Source organism: Neomonachus schauinslandi, chromosome 9 (genome assembly GCF_002201575.2).
Source record: "Neomonachus schauinslandi chromosome 9, ASM220157v2, whole genome shotgun sequence".
Lineage (NCBI taxonomy): Eukaryota > Metazoa > Chordata > Mammalia > Carnivora > Phocidae > Neomonachus > Neomonachus schauinslandi.
In genome coordinates this window covers 97,859,301-97,881,054 of record NC_058411.1, presented here as the reverse complement: position 1 = coordinate 97,881,054, position 21,754 = coordinate 97,859,301, and the positions used below count along the sequence as shown (strand labels likewise).

Sequence of the window (21,754 nt, the reverse complement as noted above, 5' to 3'; positions counted from 1 at the left end):
TTTGATAGAATATGAGTATTAGTGTTATGCAATTTTTTGCTATTGGAAAAGAAATACAAATTATTTTTTTCTATCTAAATTAAACCCAAGCTCCGTTATCAGTTCTCAAGATAATATCTAAAATGTACACTCCTAAAGAAAGGTAAAGCTGTTCAAGGGCCGAACTAGTCCAATACAGGATGAAGGGTTATTGATTTGTTATTTTTTGTCTCGGTTCTTTTGTTGTTTGTTTTTGTTTTTTTTCTTTTTACATCCCTATATTAAACCCCTGGTTTCTCTTGGATTAGATCATAATTTAACATTGTAAAAATTAATTTCAGAAACTATTGTGCTAATATTTAGATTTCAGGAAGGAATCAGACAAAATAAGTTACCTCCATTCATTGTTAGAACAGAAGATAAAATAGCTTACTAACTGATATGAGTTATGAATGTCACTATGACACAAAATTTGCTGTGATTTGCTTATTTGGCTACAAGTGCAGTATTTTTCATGAATGATAACACACAGCATTTCCAACTTGTAACATGAAACTCCAGCTCATAAAGAGTGTACTGTGTGACTTGAAAAAGTCTGATTGTAACTAAGTAACAACCTTTCCCCTGAAAAACATGAACAAAATCCATTGGGAAATCAGGCACAGACGGTATTTATCGGTTTTTCTTCCTTTCCTCCTGTGGTTTTGTTTCTCAAGACATATAGATGCATCCAACAGAATCCAACACTTGTTACAAAATGACACAGCTATTTTTGTCCTTTTCTTTCTCTTTATCTTTTTCTCGAGGTTCCTTTCGTTTACGTTCACTATTCCCAGGTTGTCTTCTACTTGGAGAGGCTTGTGCTGGCTGGCTTTGCTTTAAGAAAAATAAACAGGAAGAAATTACCTCAACTTTCTAAGGTGCTTAATCATAGTTATCTAGAAGGAAAAACCACAAGAGTGAAAGGAATCATTAATGGAAAAAAAAGTTATTTGTATACAGATTTGTTATGTTACATGGTATCTGAATAACTGCTCCTGTCATTTTAGATAGATCTAATTAATGTATCCATTATTCTAAGTAAATGGAATTTCAAACAATAAATAATATATAGGATTATATTCCCTGAAACCTCAAATTCAAGAAATATTTATGTTAAAGTTTAGAAAATGTTAAAGAAGGTGACATTTGGTAAATTAAGTTCCCTAAGATCTCATTAAACTATAATAAACCTCATTACTATAAAAAACAGATTTTAAAGGAGAAAAACAAAAATCCTGAGAACTCTGAGTGTGAAATAAGTGTATTCTGTGAAATAAGAGAATGTAAGAGAACGTTTTTAATGAAAAGCTACTCATAACATGGTAGGTTTTAACTTTTAAGCTTGGAATAGTCAATATCTGAATTAGGAATAGAAATACTTAGGTTAATGGAGACCTCTATGTTTAAAGTTTCGTCAGACCTTAGAGTGCACCTTGTTTTCTTAAATACCCAGGTCAAAGGAACCGTTCTGGCATGGTACAGTTAAACATAAAAGAAGGGAAATATTTTTTTCATTTAATAAAATGAGATTTAATATAAAGTAACCCACTTAATAGTCACATTTTCAGTGCTTAATACGTTTAGGAAAAGTGGAAAGGTACTAATAACCTTTGTTGAATACTTAGTACATGTCAGACATTGGGTTAAGTACTAACATTATTTGTTCTTACCCACAAACCTAAGAGTTAAGCATTATCTTTTATTTTCAAGATAGGGAAAATGGGGCTAAGAGAGGAAAGGACTTTGTCCAAGGTGTTACAACTAGCAGGGGTAGACAGAAGCAGGAAATGCAATCCATTTCTATCTGGCTCTGAAGTCTACATTCTTCCCAGCAGTACTTCATACTGCCCTTTAATTGTTACAAAAGACTTTGTTCCCGTTGGTTTATATTCTTTGGATATACAATTTAAAAAATACATTTGATTCGATTGCACCAGAAATAATAAAATACTTAGAAAAAAACTTAACCAAAGAGATGAAAGATGTGTACTCTGAAAACTATAAAGCACTGATGAAAGAAATTGAAGACAACACAAAGAAATGTAAAGACATTCCATGCTCATGGACTGGAAGAACAAATATTATTAAAATGTCTATACTACCCATAGCAATCTACAGATTTAATGCGATCCCTATCAAAATTCCAACAGCATTTTTCACAGAGCTAGAACAAACAATCCTAAAATTTGCATGAAACCACAAAAGACCCTGAATAGCCAAATCAATCTTGGAAAAGAAAAACAAAATTGGAGGTCTCATAATTCCAGACTTCAAGTTATATTACAGAGTTGTAGTAATCAACAGTATGCCTGGCTGGCTCAGTCAGAGGAGCATGCCACTCTTGATCTCAGGGTCATGAGTTTGAGCCATATGTTTGGTGTGGAGATTACTTAAATTAAAACAAAAACCAAAAAACCAGTATGATACTGGCACAAAAACAGACACATACATCAATGGAACAGAACAGAAAACACAGAAATAAACCTACAGTTATATGGTCAAATAATCTTTGACAAAGGAGGAAAGAATATGCAACAGGAAAAAGTCTCTTCAACAAATGGTGTTGGGAAAACTGGACAACTGCATGCAAAAGAATGAAACTGGACAACTTTCTTACACCATACATAAAAATAAACTCAAAACAGATTAAGGACCTAAATGTGAGACCTGAAACCATAAAGATACTAGAAGACAGCACAGGCAGTAATTTCTCTGACATCAGCCATAATAACATCTTTCTAGATATGTCTCCTGAGGCAAGGGAAACAAAAGTAAAAATAAACTATCGGGACTACATCAAAATAAAAAGCTCTGCACAGCAAAGGAAACAATCAATAAAACTGAAAGACAAGCTACTGAATGGGAAAAGGTATTTGTTAATGACATATCTGATAAAGGGTTAGTATCCAAAATATATAAAGAACTTCTACAACTCAACACCAAGAAAACAAATAATCCAATTAAAAATGGGCAGAAGGGGTGCCTGGGTGGCTCAGTCGGTTGGGCGTTTGACTCTTGGTTCGGCTTGGGTTGTAGTCTCACAGTCGTGGGATAGAGCCCCACGTTGGGCTCTGCACTCAGGGCAGAGTCTGCTTCAGATCTTCTCTCCCTCTCCCTCCCACTCGCTCGCTCTCCTTTAAGTAAATAAATAATTAAAAAAGTTAAAAATGGGCAGAAGACATAAACAGGCATTTCTCCAAAGAAGACATAGAGATGGCCAACAGACACATGAAAAGACACTCCACATCACTCATCATCAGGGAAATACAAATCAAAACCACAATGAGATATCACCTCATATCTGTCAGAATGGCTAAATTAAAAAACATAAGAAACAACAAGTGTTGGTAAGGATGTGGAGAAAAAGGAACCCTCATGCACTGGGGGGGGAATGCAGACTGATGATGCAGCTACTGTGGAGGTTCCTCAAAAAATTAAGAATAGCACTACCATATGACCCAGCAATTACACTACTGGGCATTTACCCAAAGAATACAAAATACTAATTCAAAGGGATACATGCACTGCTATGTTTACTGCAGCATTATTTATAATAGCCAAATTATGGAAGCCTCCTAAGTGTCCATCAATAGATAAATAGATAAAGAATATGTGGTATACACAATGGAATATTATTCAGCCATGAAAAAGAATGGAATCTTGCCACTTGCAACAACATGGATGGAGCTAAAGAGTATAATACTAAGTGAAATAAGCCAGTCAGAGAAAGACAAATACTGCATGATTTCACTCATATGTGGAATTTAAGAAACAAAACTAAATGAACAAAGGAAAAAAAAAAGAGACAAACCCAAAAATAAACTCTTAACTATAGAGAACAGACAGATGCTTCCCAGAAGGGAGGTGGATGAAGAGGGGGAAATGGGGGGAATACGTGAAGGGGATTAAAAGTACACTTAGCTTGACAAGCACTGAGTAATGTATAGAATTGTTAAATCACTATTTTGTACACCTGAAACTAATATAACACTGTATGTTAACTACACTGGAATTAAATTAAAAACAAAAACAAAAACAACTGAAGGGGCGCCTGGGTGGCTCAGTCGGTTAAGCTTCGACTCTTGATCTCAGCTCAGGTCCTGATCTCAGGGTCGTGAGTTCAAGCCCCGCGTTGGGCTCCACACTGGGCGTGGAGCCTACTTAAAAAACAAAACAAACAAAACAAAAAACAAAAACTGAAAAATCTTGCCATCAGAAACTCAGGAAAAATAATTTCACTAAATGAGAAATATATTAAGATAATAAACTTATGACAATGCCATAAAACCATGGGTGCTAAAATGCTAACATAACTCAAGAGTCAATACCGAATTTAAAAATATTTATCTCAGTACAAATTTCTTTGTTGCTAAAGTGATCATTGTATTTAAGAATCAGAACAATAGTTTTTACCTGGGCCTGTGTAGAAGCAGCAGCAGCAGCTGCTGCTGCTTGTTCCTGTTCCTGATAATATTGAGAAGCCCGTCTATCCTCTTCTTCTTGGAGTTTCTTTGCTAGTTCTAAATCACTGATTCCTTCAGGTATTTGTTCCCAATTGATCTCTTGGCTCTGCTGCTCTTGTTGTAGAGATAATGCCATAAGGTAGTCCTAAGAAATTAAATTATAACCATTTTTAGCTATGAGATTTTACTGAAGAACTGAGGAGTATAAATATAGAGGCTATACCTACAGAACTATGAGAAAGGCTTTTTAAAAACATACCAGAGTTTAAATATAAAAACTAAAGTTACCTAAGTATTTCTGTTTGAGAGCTATAATTTCAGTGATGCTGCCATTGTTCTAAATATTCTTGGAATTCATTTAAAATTATTTCTAGAACTAGAATATAAGGCATTCAAGAAAGCTTTAAAAACAACTCACCTGAACCCCCCCCCCCGGCAAAACTCCCCCTAGGGGCACCTGACTGGCTTTGTCTATACAGCATGCAACTCTTGATCTTGGGGTCATGAGTTCAAGCCCCATGTTTGGCGTAGAATCCACTTTAAAAACAAACAAAAAAACCAAAATAAACCTCCCCCTATTTATGAAAGAAAGATGTCTGTAGAAAATTGAGACAAAATTAAAAAGTGTAAATAAGAAAGTTAAAATTACCATATTATACAAAGATAACTATTGTTAACAACTGATATATACCCAAGTAGTTTTTTCTACATTCACATACAAACTCAAACACATTTCCCAACCTCCATTTAATGTCATAAAAGTCTTGTTTTTTTAAAAAAAATCATAAGAATTTCCCAAACCATTTATTAAATGTTCTTCCAAAACATTATTTTTAAAACCAACACAGTTGCCCATCATACAGTGATATTCAATTACTTAACCACCTCCTGCTTCCTCCCACAAACACCCCCAAATTATTTCCTATGAGAAAATGTGATGCTTCTTTGGTTGAAGGTTATATTATCTAACTTCACACCCACATTTATTAAGAATTAGTACTGAATGGAACTTGACTACTCTGTGCATCTCCCCCAAACTATCCTCAAAGTAAGAGAATTTTAATTACCCACAGAGGATACCTAAAAAGTTTTTGCCTAAGAAGACTTTGTACTATCCAGCATGAATATCTTACCAATATGAAGAATTTGTCCTTCAAATTTTTCTCCTCACTTCTTCAAACTGCTCTTTGCCACGTCCCATGGTCTTAAATCCACTTTCCTTGCAACTTCCACAGACACTATCCTGTATCTTTTTTTCTCAGCATCTTACAACTTTACTACTGTAGCAACCGACTGCTTTACCTTCATTCCCTCTGCTCTAGTATTTTTTACATATCGTGTTAGAAAAATCTTGTACATTTCTCTCAAGTAATTTTTTTTTAAATGCCCCTATAAAGCTTCTTAAAGAAAATGAGCATGTTATTATAACTATTTGTATACTTAACTTCCAAGAGTCCGAGAAAGATCAGCATTTGTTTGAATCAAGTATTCTTCTGTACACTCATAGCTTACTATTCAAAGTGCCCTATAGAACTTAACATATAATTATTGGTTGGTCAAATATTCGCCTCTCTGTTAGACTGTAGAATTTTTGAGGACAGGACTAAATGATTTATCTTTGAGTCTCCAGGACCTTGTTAAGAGTGCCAGGAACACAACTATTCAATGAATATTGGCTAAATGAACAGTCTCTATGTACTTAAATCAGTATCAGAAACATGTGCCAACTGTTCAACATAACCGTATTTCTGCCTCAGTAGGGGAAGAAGTCACATCACTGTTATACTTCTAGTAACAAATACACTTGTGGCTCCAAGACTGCCCACCTATAGCAGGTGAAGATCTTATCTGTCGCAGTTCTAAATGAGAATTCCACTCATTAGTGCAGTTCTTGCTCTAAGTGTCTGCTTACCCTGGACGCTAAGGCTTAGAACACCTACCTTCTTTTTTACCCTCTCTTTTTTCTACTTTTTCTGACTAGCTAAATATATCTCTCATCTGTGCTCAGCTCGTCTCTACCACCATGGCTAAGCCGTCATCACCTCTTGCTTGAATTGCTAGTCTCTGCTTATAGCTGTGTCATCTGTTCATACCTATGCATTCTTCACATAGTAGCCTTTAAAAAAGGTAAAGCAAGGGGCGCCTGGGTGGCTCAGTCGTTAAGCGTCTGCCTTCGGCTCGGGTCATGATCCCAGAGTCCTGGGATCGAGCCCCGCATCGGGCTCCCTGCTCTGCGGGAGGCCTGCTTCTCCCTCTCCCACTCCCCCTGCTTGTGTTCCCTCTCTTGCTGTGTCTCTCTGGGTCAAATAAATAAAATCTTTAAAAAAAAAAAATAAATAAATAAATAAATAAAATAAAATAAAAAAGGTAAAGCACATCATCTCACTTCCATGTTTAACACTTGGCATATCTTTCCTATTACAGTTCAGAATAAAATTCAAACTGTACCATGGCCTTCACAGTTCAATATAATCTGGCCTTCTGAACCAAAGTGTATGATCAATGTATAACATGTAAATGATCACTTGCCGATTTAGGAAATGTCAGGAATATCTCACAATAAATCTTTAGTTCAGAAGTTTTAGATAACTGAATTCACATTTGAAAGGAATGAGCATTTTATTTTTTATTCTGTTAAAAAGATTTATTTATTTGAGAGAGCAAGCAAGAGCAGGGAGAGAGGCAGAGGGTCAAGCAGACTCCACACGGGGCTCGATCCCAGGACCCTGAGATCATGACCCGAGCCAAAGTCAGACACTTAACTGACGGAGCCACCCAGGTGCCCCAAAAGCAAGAGCATTTTAAACTATATGAAGAAGACAAATTTACCTGATCTATCTGGTCTTGCTGTCCTCTGTATACGGTTTCAGGATCTGAAGGAGGCCGCAGATGAAATTCTGAGTCACAGAAATTTCCATCACCATCCACATTGTGTAGGCTTTCCCAAACAACTTTTTCTTCAGTAAGAAACCCCTGGTCTGTTACCAGCAAATACAGTAGACCCTTAATAAGAAAGAAAAAGGACTGTTAAATTGACCAAAACTAGTTAACACTTAAGGGAAATTTTATCACCTGTATGTTTAAAGCATATTAATTATTCCTACTAGTTAGATATAATAAATAGTAGACTAGATATCTTATTTGTTCAGTGAATTTGGTCTACCTGGCTTTGAATATAGTTTATAATTGGTGTACTGTAGTATAACGAGAGGTAGGAAGCTGCTGGTAGGCTCACCTATGAAATGACTTATCAATAAGCCTTTGGGGGTTTATAATCTCATTTCATAAAATAGAAATATACTATACAAGTTCCTTAAAAACATACCAGGTAACAAGACACAGTCATAGTAAAATGATATCACACTGCCTGTTTATTTAAAATAAAAAATTAAGCCTATATGACTAACCCAATCCATACAAATTTTTTCTTTTTCTGCTAGCACCATTAGCTGTTCTTCTTTCATATACCAACAGTACTTTGTACTTACTTCTATTGGAGCATTGAATCACACTGTGCCATGATTATGTTTCCCTGCCTCATTCCCAGACTATATTTTTAAATCTGTTATCTCTTGGCCTAGTGTAGGGTGCATCATAAAGTTGAAGCCTAATATTTATTGAATCAATTAATGAATTAAGTTGTATTTACCATCACTACCACAGAATTTAGTACAGACATCTAATTTTTCATATGCATTAGTTCTAACTCCAATCACAGTAAAGCATCCCTACTATACCATGTAAGGTTTATAAGCCATTTTTTCTTCAGATCTGCCAAAGACAGGACTTTCATTTACTTACTCAGGGTTCCCACTGGTTAATATAGTATTTGTTGTTGCACAAGATTCGTGCTTCTCATGTTCTCTCACTACAATTAATCTTAATAATTAAGAACAAGAAATTCCTTTAGAGAGTTTGGTGGTGGGGTTAGACAAATTACTGAGTAAGAACCACAACTATATGGTCAACTAATCTTTGACAATGCAGGAAAGAATATCCAATGGAAAAAAGATAGTCTCTTCAACAAATGGTGTTGGGAAAACTGGACAGCAACATGCAGAAGATTGAAACTGGACCACTTTCTTACACCATACACAAAAATAAATTCAAAATGGATGAGAGACCTAAATGTGAGACCTGAATATTATGCTAAGCGAAAGAAAGACAATTATCATATGATCTCACTGATACGTGGAATTTGAGAAACAATGCAGAGGATCATAGGGGAAGAGAGGAAAAAATGAAACAAGACAAAACCAGAGAGGGAGACAAATTTAAGAGACTCTTAATCTCAGGAAACAAACTGAGGGTTGCTGGAGTATACGGGGGTGGGAGGGAAGGGGTGGCTGGGTGATGGACATTGGGGAGGGTATGTACTATGGTGAGTGCTGTGAATTATGTAAGACTGATGAATCACAGACCTGTACCCCTGAAACAAATAATACATTATATGTTAAAAAAATGAAAAAAAAGAAAACTGCTCCTGAAAGCTTTCATCTTCTAAAACAAACACACCCACACCCACACCCACACACACAAAAACACCCCCTAGGCCATCATTCCAAGCTGCTGGGAGTGTTTGGGGTTCAGACTAACTTTGACCCCATAATCACACCTGACAGTGCCAACTATGAAGCAACAGCTACTCTGTGTTCCTTGTAAAACCCCTCACTCCAGATGTTGTCCACAGTTGTAAGGCTGAATGTCTGATATCATGGACAAGAAAAACTGAAACTGATGGCTACAGACAGTCCTTCTAAAACCAAGAACTAAGCCGATATTTAATAAATAAATAAATGTGAGACCTGAAACCATAAAAATACTAGAGGAGAACACAGGCAGTAACCTCTTTGACATCGGCCATAGCAACTTCTTACTAGATACATCTCCTGAGGCAAGGGAAACAAAAGCAAAAATAAACTACTGGGACTTAATCAAGATAAAAAGCTTCTGCACAGCGAAGGAAACAATCAACAAAACTAAAGGCAACCTTTGGAACGGGTGAAGATATTTGTAAATGACATTTGGGATAAAGGGTTAGTATCCAAAATATATAAAGAACTTATACAACTCAACATCCAAAAAACAAATAATCCAGTTAAAATATGGGCAGAAGATATGAATAGACATTTTTCCAAAGAAGAAATACAGATGACTAACAGACACATGAAAAGATGCTCAACATCACTCATCATCCGGGAAATGCAAATCAAAACTATGATGAGGTATCACCTCACACCTGTAAGAATGGCTAAAATTAACAACACAGGAAACAACAGATGTTGGCGAGGATGCAGAGAAAGGGGGGAACCCTCTTACATTGTTGGTGGGAAAGCAAACTGGTGCAGCCACTCTGGAAAACAGTATGGAGGATGCTCAAGAAGTTAAAAATAGGACTACCCTATGACCCAGCAATTGCACTACTAGGTATTTACCCAAAGGATACAAAAGTACTGATTTAAAGGGATACATGCACTCCGATGTTTATAGTAGCATTATCTACAACAGCCAAATTATGGGAAGAGGCCAAATGTCCATCGACTAATGAATGGATAAAGAAGTTGTGGTATATATATATATACACACATACATACACACACACACACACATATACACAATGGAATATTATTCAGCCATAAAAAGGAATGAAATCTTGCCATTTACAATGACAAGAAATCACTGAATAAACTCTGAAGCTTTAAAAAACTAATTATTATTTTTGAACATTTACTATGTGTCCAGCACTGCGACACAGTTGTTCCTAAGCTAAAATAGGAAATCTTACCTATTGTCTACTACCAGTTACATCTAAGAATTAGCTGTAGATACTGATTAATTTATATGGTCACTGAAATTACTATAGCAACATGAGAAGTATTCATAAAGAAAAACATTTTGGCATATACAGTTTAAAGACATTGCTTTAAGCAAAAATTATGAGGTGATATCTCATTTTTTTTAATCAAGTACGTTCCAGTTCATCAAATATTTGAATACCTACCACATGCTCCGTACTGTGCTAAGTGCTTGAGGATTCATATCATGGAAAGTAATGATCTTTCCTTACTTTGTATGAGGTACCCCTTTTATGTTATTCCATAGAATACTGCATTTACCACTATCATAGCACTTTATATATCTAACTGTAGTTGTGTGTCTATTTACTTATCTGTCTTAATGTATTTCAAGCTCCTTGAGGACAGAGCCATGTTTTATTCATCCATGCATCCTCATTACCTAAAATATTTTTAATACCCAGTCAGGGTCTACCTTGCCCTAAAATAATTTTAAAAGAAAACCTAAAAGTTCTTTCCAGCCAATTTTCCACTGAATAGATCTGACCCTTCTATGTATATCCTTACCAGGGTATATTTTAATACACCATTATATTATATAATATCTAGGTTTTACAATTTATTTATTTATTTATTAAAGATTTTATTTATTTGAGAGAGAGAGAGAGTGTGAAAGAGAGCACAAGCAGGGGGAGAGGCAGAGGTAGAGGGAGAGGTAGGCTCCCGGCTGAGCAGGGAGCCCGATGCGGGGCTCGATCCCAGGACCCCGAGATCATGACCTGAGCTGAAGGCAGACGCTTAACTGACTGAGCCACCCAGGCGCCCCTACAATTTGTTTTATATAAATCATATATTAGAGTGGCTACTTACTGGGAGGGAAATCATAGTCTTATTCTCCAAATGACATTTTAAAATGGGTAAATTCTGGGAGGGTTTTGTTGAAAGCTATTACCATCCATAGCATATGAATACTTACAAGTTTAACTAAAAAGGTGTTTCTTTCTTGAAATAGCTGACCTGTCTTCTCACGGGCCATCAGTCTCAATTTCTTCCCCTTTTAGATCTTGACATTTATCAAAAAAGACTGTAACTAGTCCACTGTCAATGCTGGTTATTACTCAACAGTTCCTTTATATAATTGTATTGTAGAATTGCAAAGTATGTATTAATATAGTACTGAATAGTTTAGGCCCATTGGTTCCTGAGAGTCCACAATTAAATCACCATCAAGAATAGTTCTTGCTCGGGCACCTGGGTGGCTCAGTTGGTTAAGCGTCTGCCTTCAGCTCAGGTCATGATCCCAGGGTCCTGGGACTGAGTCCTGCATTGGACTCCCTGCTCAGCAGGGAGTCTGCTTCTCCCTCTGCTCCCCCTCCCCAATTTGTGTGCATTCTCCCTCTCTGTCTCTCACACACAAAGTAAATAAAATCTTAAAAAAAAATAGTTCTTGCTTTTATATCCTAGCACTTTTGCTACATTATCTAGTCAAAGCATTCTTTTCTAAGCCTTGAATCTTCTTCCTAATCTTACCAGTCTCTAAATACTAATTTCAAAAAAATAACTAATAAAGGATGCATATATTAAATTCTTAAATTAGGTATTAATGTATAAAATGTATATAAATTAGTTATTATTATATGAAAATAATAAATTATATTAGATAATTTTTATAAACTAAGCAATTGGATCACCAGACAGAATGAAAACCTATTCTATCTAAAATACGCTGATGGGGCAACCTGGGTGGCTCAGACGGTTAAGCGTCTGCCTTTGGCTCAGGCCATGATCCTGGGGTTCTGCGATGGAGCCCTGTGTCAGGTTCCTTGCTCAGTGGGGAGTCTGCTTCTTCCTCTTCCTCTGCCCCCTCCCCCTTGCTCATGCTCTCTTTCTCTCAAATAAATAAGTCTTTAAAAAATAAATAAAATACCCTGATAGATTAGTCCTATACATGTATGAGTTACCTGTATTAACAACATACATAACAATATCATCACAATTTGTAAATTGTTAAAATAGAAGAAAACTTGTCAAATGTATAAAAAAATTAATTCTCTAATTCCAGCCTTTGAATATGGAGAAAAGCACTGCCCAAATATTTTTGGTTGATTAGCTTGGATTCAAATTACTTAATGTCTTTGGACCTTAGTTTTCTTTTCTTTATTATAAAGTGATATAGAGGCAGTTCAACCAGAGAATTTCTAAGATACTTTATAAATTGGAAGATGAACTTTATTTCTACTTAACAAGCAAGCATCTCTCTCATCTACAAATAGCTTTCTTATCCATCCAGAGAGGCAGAGCTGTTCAGTGTGGGCTTGAAAGTCAGACTGGAGCTGCTTACAAGGTGAATTGTGTTGGGCAAGTTACTTAGTGCCTGTAAGCCTGTTCATTCAGTTGTAAAGTGGGAGTAATAATATCCACTCCTCATGGGGAGTGAAAATTAAATGAGATAATGCATGTTAAGTGTTTAACACAATGCAAGGCACATAATGCTTAATGAATATAAGATATTACATTCATGAATACCACCTAAATCTATCTCAGTTTCTTTTTTTTTTTTTTTTTAAGATTTTATTTATTTATTTGAGACAGAGAGAATGAGATACAGAGAGCATGAGAGGGAGGAGGGTCAGAGGGAGAAGCAGACTCCCTGCCGAGCAGGGAGCCCGATGCGGGACTCGATCCCGGGACTCCAGGATCATGACCTGAGCCGAAGGCAGTCGCTTAACCAACTGAGCCACCCAGGCGCCCTCTATCTCAGTTTCTATATCGCCTTTTCCTGCCTCCTATTTAGAAGAAAAAGATGAATCTTTGCCTACACTATGGAATCTATCACTTGTCTTAGTCTGTTTCTACATTCCTCACCCCTGCCCCTGCTTAATGCGACAATTGTTTTTTAAAGATTATTTACTTATTTGACAGAGAGAGAAAGAGACAGCAAGAGAGGGAATACACAAGAAGGGGGAGTGGGAGAGGCGGAAGCAGGCTCCCTGTGGAGCAGGGAGCCCGATGCGGGGCTCGATCCCAGGACCCTGTGACCATGACCTGAGCCAAAGGCTGACACCTAACGACTAAGCCACCCAGGTGCCCCTTAATGTGACAATTTTTGATGTACCCACCACCTTTTAAAAATAACTAGATTTAAAAAAACGAAAATAATTGAACTTTTACTTAAATGTAGCCTTCAGTGGGAAAAAAAAATCCCAGTATAGTCTTAGTCAAACAGGAAAGAGGAAAGATTTATTTAATATGGCCTTAGCACTTATTTAGAACTGTATCTCCTTCTAAACTACTTTTCACTTCTAATCCCTAAATGTAAAGTAAAAATGCAAACAAACAAAAGCCAACTTCAAAACCCTGGTTTTGAATATACTCCAGAGAAATGTGAGTAATTAAAGCCAAGAGGTAGAAGAAACAGTTGTGACATGGGTAGAAAGGCTGACATGGATAAGGGATGATTAAGAGGAAGTCATGAATAGAAACAAAAAAAAAAGAGGGTGTCATAATGGGGAAACAGCTACACAGATGTCAGTATATAAACCAAAGTTAATAAACTAAGTGATCTACATAGCGGCCAAGGAATTTGTAGTTTACCTTACTAAAGAGAAAGCAGAAAGTACTGGAGAATGGAGAAGGACCATAAGAATAAAATGGAGTAACTAGATCTTAGATATAGAATTATATATATAAGAATCTAACAGTCATGATCATATAGATAATATGAGAAGCAAAGGAGACCTAGAAGGTCTTTCCTAGAAATAGACCTACAAGGATAGTTTATTTACAACTCATTTTTATACTTTCAAATTTCCTGCCTGGATAAAAAAGTCACCTCACTAGCTGGAACCACAGGAATGGCACTGAAAGCATCTGCTCTCTCACTAGGATCTCCTCCTGCCGCTTTCAGATCCTAATCTGGTTATGATGATGCACAGATCTTCAGAGGATCATGTATTCATTAGGGATTTGCCAAGATGATCTGCTCAGCTTAATTGTACAAGATTGAGTGGAAGTACACAGAGGAAGGTAACATAAGTGACAGCAGAAATTGGTATATATATTTTTTCCTGATGGACAGATGAGGGATGAAGAGTTAAAAAAAAAGGATTCATGGATGCTGCTATTACAACAAATCACTAGCAAGAGCTGGACTTGATTATTTTGCTAATGATGAGAAGAAATAGCACAGGTACTTGTCTAGGGTTTAGTAATGGTAAATCACAAAACTAGGAATAATAAGAGGACTTTCCGATAAGTTAATCATTATCCTTGGTTAGGCAAAATATCATGAAAGGCTGTGCAATCAAAACCATAGATCATGCTATATTAAATTGTTGAGAAGTATGAGGTTGATTGGTAGGTATTATTCAGGGAAAAACAAGTCAATTTGACTAACACAATCACTGTGACTCTGTAATGGTAGAAAGCCTAATAAAACGTCTATGAAGATGGAATCATAAAGTTAGTAAAGAGAATACTTTGTCCAGGTACAAGTTTTAGAAACATCTATAATCTTCAGTGCTTTATAGAGAGTCATAAAGAAGTCTAACCTAACAGAGAATTTGCCTCTGCCTCTATTCAGTATCTAAAGAGAAGAGTTAGAACAAAGATGAGTACTGGAGAATGTTATAACAGACATATACCTCCCCTTTGGTCAAATATAAGTCCATAGCTCATACATCTTGAGTTTCAAAAGACTTTAAATGAAAAAAGATTTTTACACATAAATTAAGAGTTTAGAAGTTCCTAAAGAAATAATATAACCAATAAGGAAACTGGAAATGACCTTTCCTAGGTAATCCTTTGTCCTGCCAACATGGATTTCCTCCTTGTAGGTCTTGGTCCTGGGATAATAATGGCATATGATATGACATGGGTATCAGAAAGCATGAAGATCCTTTCTGCAAATCACAATAAAGATAAGCCCCACAAATAAAATAATACAGCTACAGAGATGTATGACATTATCAATTTATTATTGACATTTATATAAATAAAATTTAACATTACATTATTTATTATTATGGTACTAGTTATAGACATCATTTATCTGTAGTAGAAAGTATTCTATCCCTATGTTAAATTTATTTTTTGTTGAAAGTATATCTGGAATTCTGTGGGATGAACTGTATTTATACTATAGGTATTCCAAAGAGTTCACAGGGGTAGAAAGATGCGAAATAAAGTAATTATTAAATATGAATGCATAAAATGGCCCTAAAATCTCAGGGGTCTTCAAAAGTGAAATGTTATGAAGACCTAATGTAGTATTAAAAGTAGCCATATCTTGTTTGAAAAAGCAGCTTTATAGTTTTTCCTTACTTTTATATCCTTATTAAATTATAGATTACTGGGGCTCAAATTTATAAAGAACTACAGAAACTCTTAACAACCCAGAAATTAATGGTAGAGAATAATAGCTTTAATGCTGAACAGGTTTAATAGAACAAGGGCACAATCTTATATCCTATTTCCTTACCAAGCAAATGGATACCATGTTGGAGGAATGCCGTCCCTAAACTTTATTAAGTATTCTTTTAGGGCTTCTAGCTCTACACCAACAGCCAAAGAAATATTATAGATTTTGTTGTAAATCAGCTAATCAGCCACTGGGTCATGAGGAGGGAAAGTGTCTCTGACTCTATAAAAGAATGTACTCATTGGGGCACCTGGGTGGCTCAGTCCGTCAAGTGTCAGACTCTTGGTTTCAGTTCAGGTCATGAACTCAGGGTCAGGGAATCAAGCCCCCATGTGGCCACCTCTATACTCACTGGGGAGTCTGCTAGAAATTCTCTCTCCCTTTCCATCTCCCTCTATCCCTCCTCCTGCTCATGCGTCTTCTCTCTAAAATAAATAAATAAATCTTAAAGGAAAAAAAACCCCAGAATATTCTTACATATAAAAAAAGAATGTAATCATTAAGTACTCTGCCAGATGTAAAGCAGTGTCTTATTTACAGACCCTCAGGATTGGATAGTTCAATGGGAATACAGGAAACAGGACTGGACTGAGAGGATTATAATGGGGCATAAATAAATTGTTCACAGGCCTATAAGATCCCTGGAAAACACAAGATTTGCATCATATTAAAATGGAGTTACTTCACCAAATATAATGCATGTTCCTTGATTAGACCCTGGTTTGAACAAATCATCTATAAAACAATTTAGGGGACAAATGGGAAACTTGAATATGGCTTAGGTATTAGAAGATATTAAAAATTATAATTAATTTTGTTAGATGCAGTAATGGTACTGTGATTTGAAAGGAAAATGTTCTTGTTTAGAGACGCATATTGAAGTATAAGCAAAAATACAAAAATGTTTTTCATAATAAAAAACAAAAACAGTGTTACTGTTTCAGTTTGGTGGTCACTACAGTAAACAAGGGAAACTAAGCATTTCCCTTAGTGACTGACCACCAAGATAGTTGTTCCCATTTATCCCTTCTATAAAAATAGGATTACCTTGGGGCTCCTGGGTGGCTCAGTCGTTAAACATCTGCCTTCGGCTCAGGTTATGATCCCAAGGTCCTGGGATCGAGCCCCGCATCAGGCTCCCTGCTCAGCCAGGAGCCTGCTTCTCCCTCTCCTGCTCCCCCTGCTTGTGTTCCCTCTCTAGCTGTCTCTCTCTCTCTGTCAAATAAATAAATAAAATCTTTAAAAAAAAATTGGATTACCTTAGTGAAGAATGATGTTCCTAAACTCCTTTGGTTTTCTGTTCTTTACTGCACCCACTTAACAAAGTCCCAAATCTAGAATAACTACCTTTGCCATGCCTATACCCTGAAGAATACTTCTGCAGAAAAATCACACAAGAGGTATATTCATGTAATAATTAGCATCCTCAATACTACCTTCTTAATTTCTCTAATTAGAACTTTCTCCCACATGCCGTAAAGACTATTTCAAACTACCTCCTTCAAATCTGTTACCAAACTTAACTACTCAATCTTAGTAAATGATCTTGCCTTCCAAATAGTAACAGAAACTAGAAGCATTCAAACAGTAGTTTTCTCTACTTCCTGCTATCAAATCTATAAATTAGCTGTACTCATAGTCTATTCCTTCTCTCCTTTAAAATAAAGGTCTCTTCTTCAATCAAGGGTTAATCCCCTTCGCCTGTGAAAATTTCTGTCCTTTCTCACCTTCTTAGGAGCCTTCTCTCATCAATTATCTCCTCTCCTGAACCTTCAACCTTTCTCTCTCTAGTGAGTCCTTCAATATCGAAACATGATCAAGTCTCTCATACTAAAAAACAAAACAAAAAAACCCTCTGGATTCCATACTCCACTACAGTTATGAGCCATTATGTCTATGCCCCCCTCACAGACAGTTTCAAACTAGTTTCCTATCATCTGTTCCTAGTTCCTGACATCCCAATCATTTCCTAACCAATTCAAATTGAGTTTTTTCTGCTGCCACCATTCTCTAAAAGGTACCAATGAAATCCGTATCATGTTCCCCCCCAGTGTTCTCATCTTACTCATCTTTTCAACAGCATTTAACAACTGAGATCTCCAGTCTTCTTGAAATACTCTCTCCCTGTTGTCTTACATGATACCATATTCTTTAGATTTTCCTTTTCTTTTTTTCTTTCTCAGTCTTCTTTGCTAGTTCATACTCCTTTAGTTGATCCTTAAATATTGGCACTCCTTAAATCTCTGTCCTATCATCTCTTTTCTTCTCATTCTTTATTTTCCTTGTAAATCTCATCCTCTCCCCAAATTACCATTTATACACAAAAATTATTCCAGTCTTGAACCATTTACCCAACATTTCCACTTGGAGGTATGCCTCAGAAGCAGCTCCAACAGTTCCAAGGCTGATTTCATGCTATCTATCATCTTCTCTTCAGCATTCTTGGTGTCAATAAAGAGCACCACCATTTATCCAGTTCTTCGTGCTCAGAGCCCAGAAACCATTCTTTCTTAGTTTTTACATCCTAATCACCAAATCTGATAGATTACCTCCTAAATGTCTATGGAATCTTTCTACTCTGCACTTCTTTACCATCCTAGTCCAAGTCACTGTAACATCTTATTTGGCCCCTGCAATAGTCTCCTAACTAAATCCACATCCACATTTGCCCCAAAATCCAAAGCACCTTAATGTTGTACAAAGGGGGGAGGGAGAGAACACAACACCTTGGATACACTGTTTAGCCACAGAATAAGGTTTACTGAGAAAAACATGGAAGTAGAGAAACAGCAGAATGCACCCATTTTCTGAGTTATCATTATCTCACAGAAAGGTATCCTTTGTCCAGAAACAGACACATGGTAGAAAGTGCTTCAGGAGAGGTACCCCTTCCCCAACCACACAGGAACACTGCGAATCCCTAGCTGACTAGTAAAGGACTTCTGGTCAGGGATATGGCCTTGACAGAAAAGAGAACATCTACAGTTTAGTCTGGGGAGGTTGCATACTAACCACCAATGACAGTCAGAGATCTTGTTTTCCCACTGACCGATCTCACCCCGGCTGAGCCAAAAAAAAGAAAGAAAACACAAAGAACCACTAGGCCATCAGGAGACCAAGGTGTTTCTCCTCTTAACTCAAGACTCTACAAGATCTGGTACCTGCCTATCTTTTTAGTCTTATATCATGCCTCTTAATTTCTATGCTTCAATCACACAGGACTTCTTTTAATTCCTTAAGGAGTTAAGTTCTTTCCCTTCTCAGGGCCTTTGCACACACATGTTCTATCTGCTTAGTTAATCCTTTTTTTGCTAACTGATTAAACTCCTAAAAGATTCATTTTTCAAGTGTCAGTTTATTTTTTAAAGTTTTAAAAAAATTTTTATTTATTTGAGATAGCAAGAGAGCATAAGCAGGGGGAGCGGCAGGCAAAGGGAGAGGGAGAAGCAGGCTCCCTGCTAAGCAAGGAGCTGGATGCGGAACTCGATCCCAGGACCCTGGGATCATGACCTGAGCTGAAGGCAGACGTTTAACTGACTGAGCCACCCAGGTGTCCCACAGAGTATTTTTTTTAACTATTATTTTTTTAAATTTTAATTCCAGTATAGTTAACATACAGTGTTACATTAGCTTCAGGTGTACAATATAGCAATTCAACAATTCCATATATTGCTCAGTACTTAGAGTATTCTTATATAAGCAAACAAATCATTTTACACTGCTTTGTGCAATTCATTGATTAAAGTGTTGAAGGAAGTATGAAGATCTGATTTCTGACTTCAATCCACTTACTTTCATTTAGAGAAAGAAGGCACATTTACATGAAAAGAAAACTGGTAACCAGGTACTCATCCGTAAGGGAAGTAAGAATGACAAGTCTCATAATAGCTAGAGGAGGATGGGTAAAGTAGTGATCCTCAGCCTTAGCTGCACATTTAAATCACCTGGGGAGCACTTAAAAAATACAGATGCTTAGGTCCTACCTTTAGACATTCTGATTTAACTGAGTTGGTGGTGGGCTCTGGGCATTAGTATTTTTTAAAAAGCTTCCGGGTAGTTCTAGTATACAACCTGGTTGAGAACTACTGGTTTTAGGAGAAAAGGAGTAGCTGTACTGGAGAGTTAGTATTTGAAATGCTTCTTAAAAGCTAGGTGAAATGTGGATAGGCTAAAAGGAGTGAGATCTTTTCAAATAGGAATTAAGGAGTAAGAATGATGGTAAAAATGCAGAAATGGTAAAGCATAAAGTGTCTACGAAGATAGAGGACTATTAATGAGTAGGCAGGCTATATGGCTGAAGCAAAGTACTGGCATAGGAGAATAGTAGAAAATACCTTGCATTTTTATCCTCTAGGTACTGAGGATAGCAGTAGTGCTACTGAGCATTTTTGCTATATTATTGACATGATCAGAGCAGTATTCTACCACAGAAGCCTCCCTATAAGTTGAGAAACTCCTCAAATAGGTAGCAGCTGTAAAAATGGAAGAGATGGATGAAGAGATAACAAAAAGGATAAATCAGTAAGATTTTTGGCAGAGCCATAAATGGCATAAGAAGAATTTAAAGTCACACTGATAACTTCAATAATAGTAAACACTATCAGAGACAAATCCTGATTCTTTCTTCTAACTTCCCCTCAAATATACACATCCATCATTAGCAATCCTAGTTCTATCTCTAAGGTTTATCTTTATTTTTTTCTTAGAAAGGAAATAATACTTTTTAATGCAGTAATCTGTGAAAAAGGAGTTGAGACTTAAAACAAAAAGCTGATTTGAAGTAACACTTAAATTGTGAATCCATTGCATCCTAAATATTTAATAATTACCTTCATAATTTGATGAATAAAGAATATTATGCTGAATTTTTTTATTTTGAAGTAGATCATAAGACATCTCTAAATCCAGCTCCTTTAATTTAGAATAACAATTAAAAAGCTATTTCTATATCATACCTTGTATTTGGTCATGGTGCTAAAATGATTATTCCGAAAGAACACACAAAGTTCTCCTTCCTGAACCGTTGAAGTTAGTTCACATAATCCATGGTATGTCAGTTGAGTGGCTGTGTTATTTAGAAACTGCTCAGCTACAAAGCCTATGGAACCAATGCATAATATTAGATGGAAGAATAATTTCAGAATTAAAAAGTTTTTCTATTTACATTGTGTTCCAAGTATGAAGAAAGGCCAACCAAAATAAGATTTTAACTACTATAACATGATGACTCCAAATTGAAGATTTTTCTTTCTAATTTTGCTATGGAAGATGTGTTTATAGACATTCTCCATCCTGAAGAAACAGTTATGTGAAATTCTTTTTAACAATAAATGTAGTTACTTATACTCCACCTACTTCCAAAAAGGATTTCAGGCACTATCAATAAAAGATACAGACACAATAAAACTAAAACCCATTAAAATAAATAAGAAGGCAAGAGTTAGCAATTTAAAAAGTAGGTAGGGATGAAAGATGTATGTCAACAGCTACTTTCCCAATGGAAAGGTGTTTAACAACTTGAGTTGCTTTAAGATGTTAACAAAGATCCCAGATAGTTCTCAATTCACAAACTGTTCAGTTTTTGCCTTAAAAAACTAAAAGTAGGTGTGAGACCAAACAGAAAACAGTGGGATAACTGATGCCATTTTTATCCTAATATCCTATCACATATACCACTCATTATGTAGATATATCAAGTTCAGAGACAGAAATGATCTGTTTTCAAAACACAATGAAATATAAAGACGTTTTCTGGAGTTTAATTTAAAAGATATATGTACAGTTGATACTCATTATTTGTGCACTTTCATATCATATTTTCGTATCTGCAAACTTGCCTAGTAACTAAAATTAAAAATCCAAAATCAATACTTGCTGTGCTTCAGGGTCAATCTTGGATCTGTACAAAGTGGCAAAAATTTTGAGTCACTCAATGCACACATTTCCCACTGAGGTCAACCAAGGCAACGTTCTGCCTTCTTGTCTCAGCTTTCTTACTATAAATAGACTTTTCACAGTCTATTAGGTATGTCTTTTTGGGTGTGTAAAATGGCCCC

At 36.2% G+C, this 21,754-nt stretch overlaps 1 protein-coding gene across 1 annotated transcript in view; it reads right to left on the bottom strand.

Moving 5' to 3' along the window:
• Window positions 1-716: 716 nt before the first annotated feature.
• MINDY2 (MINDY lysine 48 deubiquitinase 2) overlaps window positions 717-21,754 on the bottom strand; it is a 68,624-nt gene continuing 47,586 nt past the window's right edge. The window contains exons 6-9 of the mRNA XM_021693935.2: window positions 20,654-20,796; window positions 7,314-7,487; window positions 4,435-4,629; window positions 717-855 (exon numbers count right to left, since the gene is read on the bottom strand). Of these exons, the coding sequence (XP_021549610.1) occupies window positions 730-855; window positions 4,435-4,629; window positions 7,314-7,487; window positions 20,654-20,796 (638 nt within the window). The 3' untranslated portion in view covers window positions 717-729. The remainder of the gene's footprint in view (window positions 856-4,434; window positions 4,630-7,313; window positions 7,488-20,653; window positions 20,797-21,754) is intronic.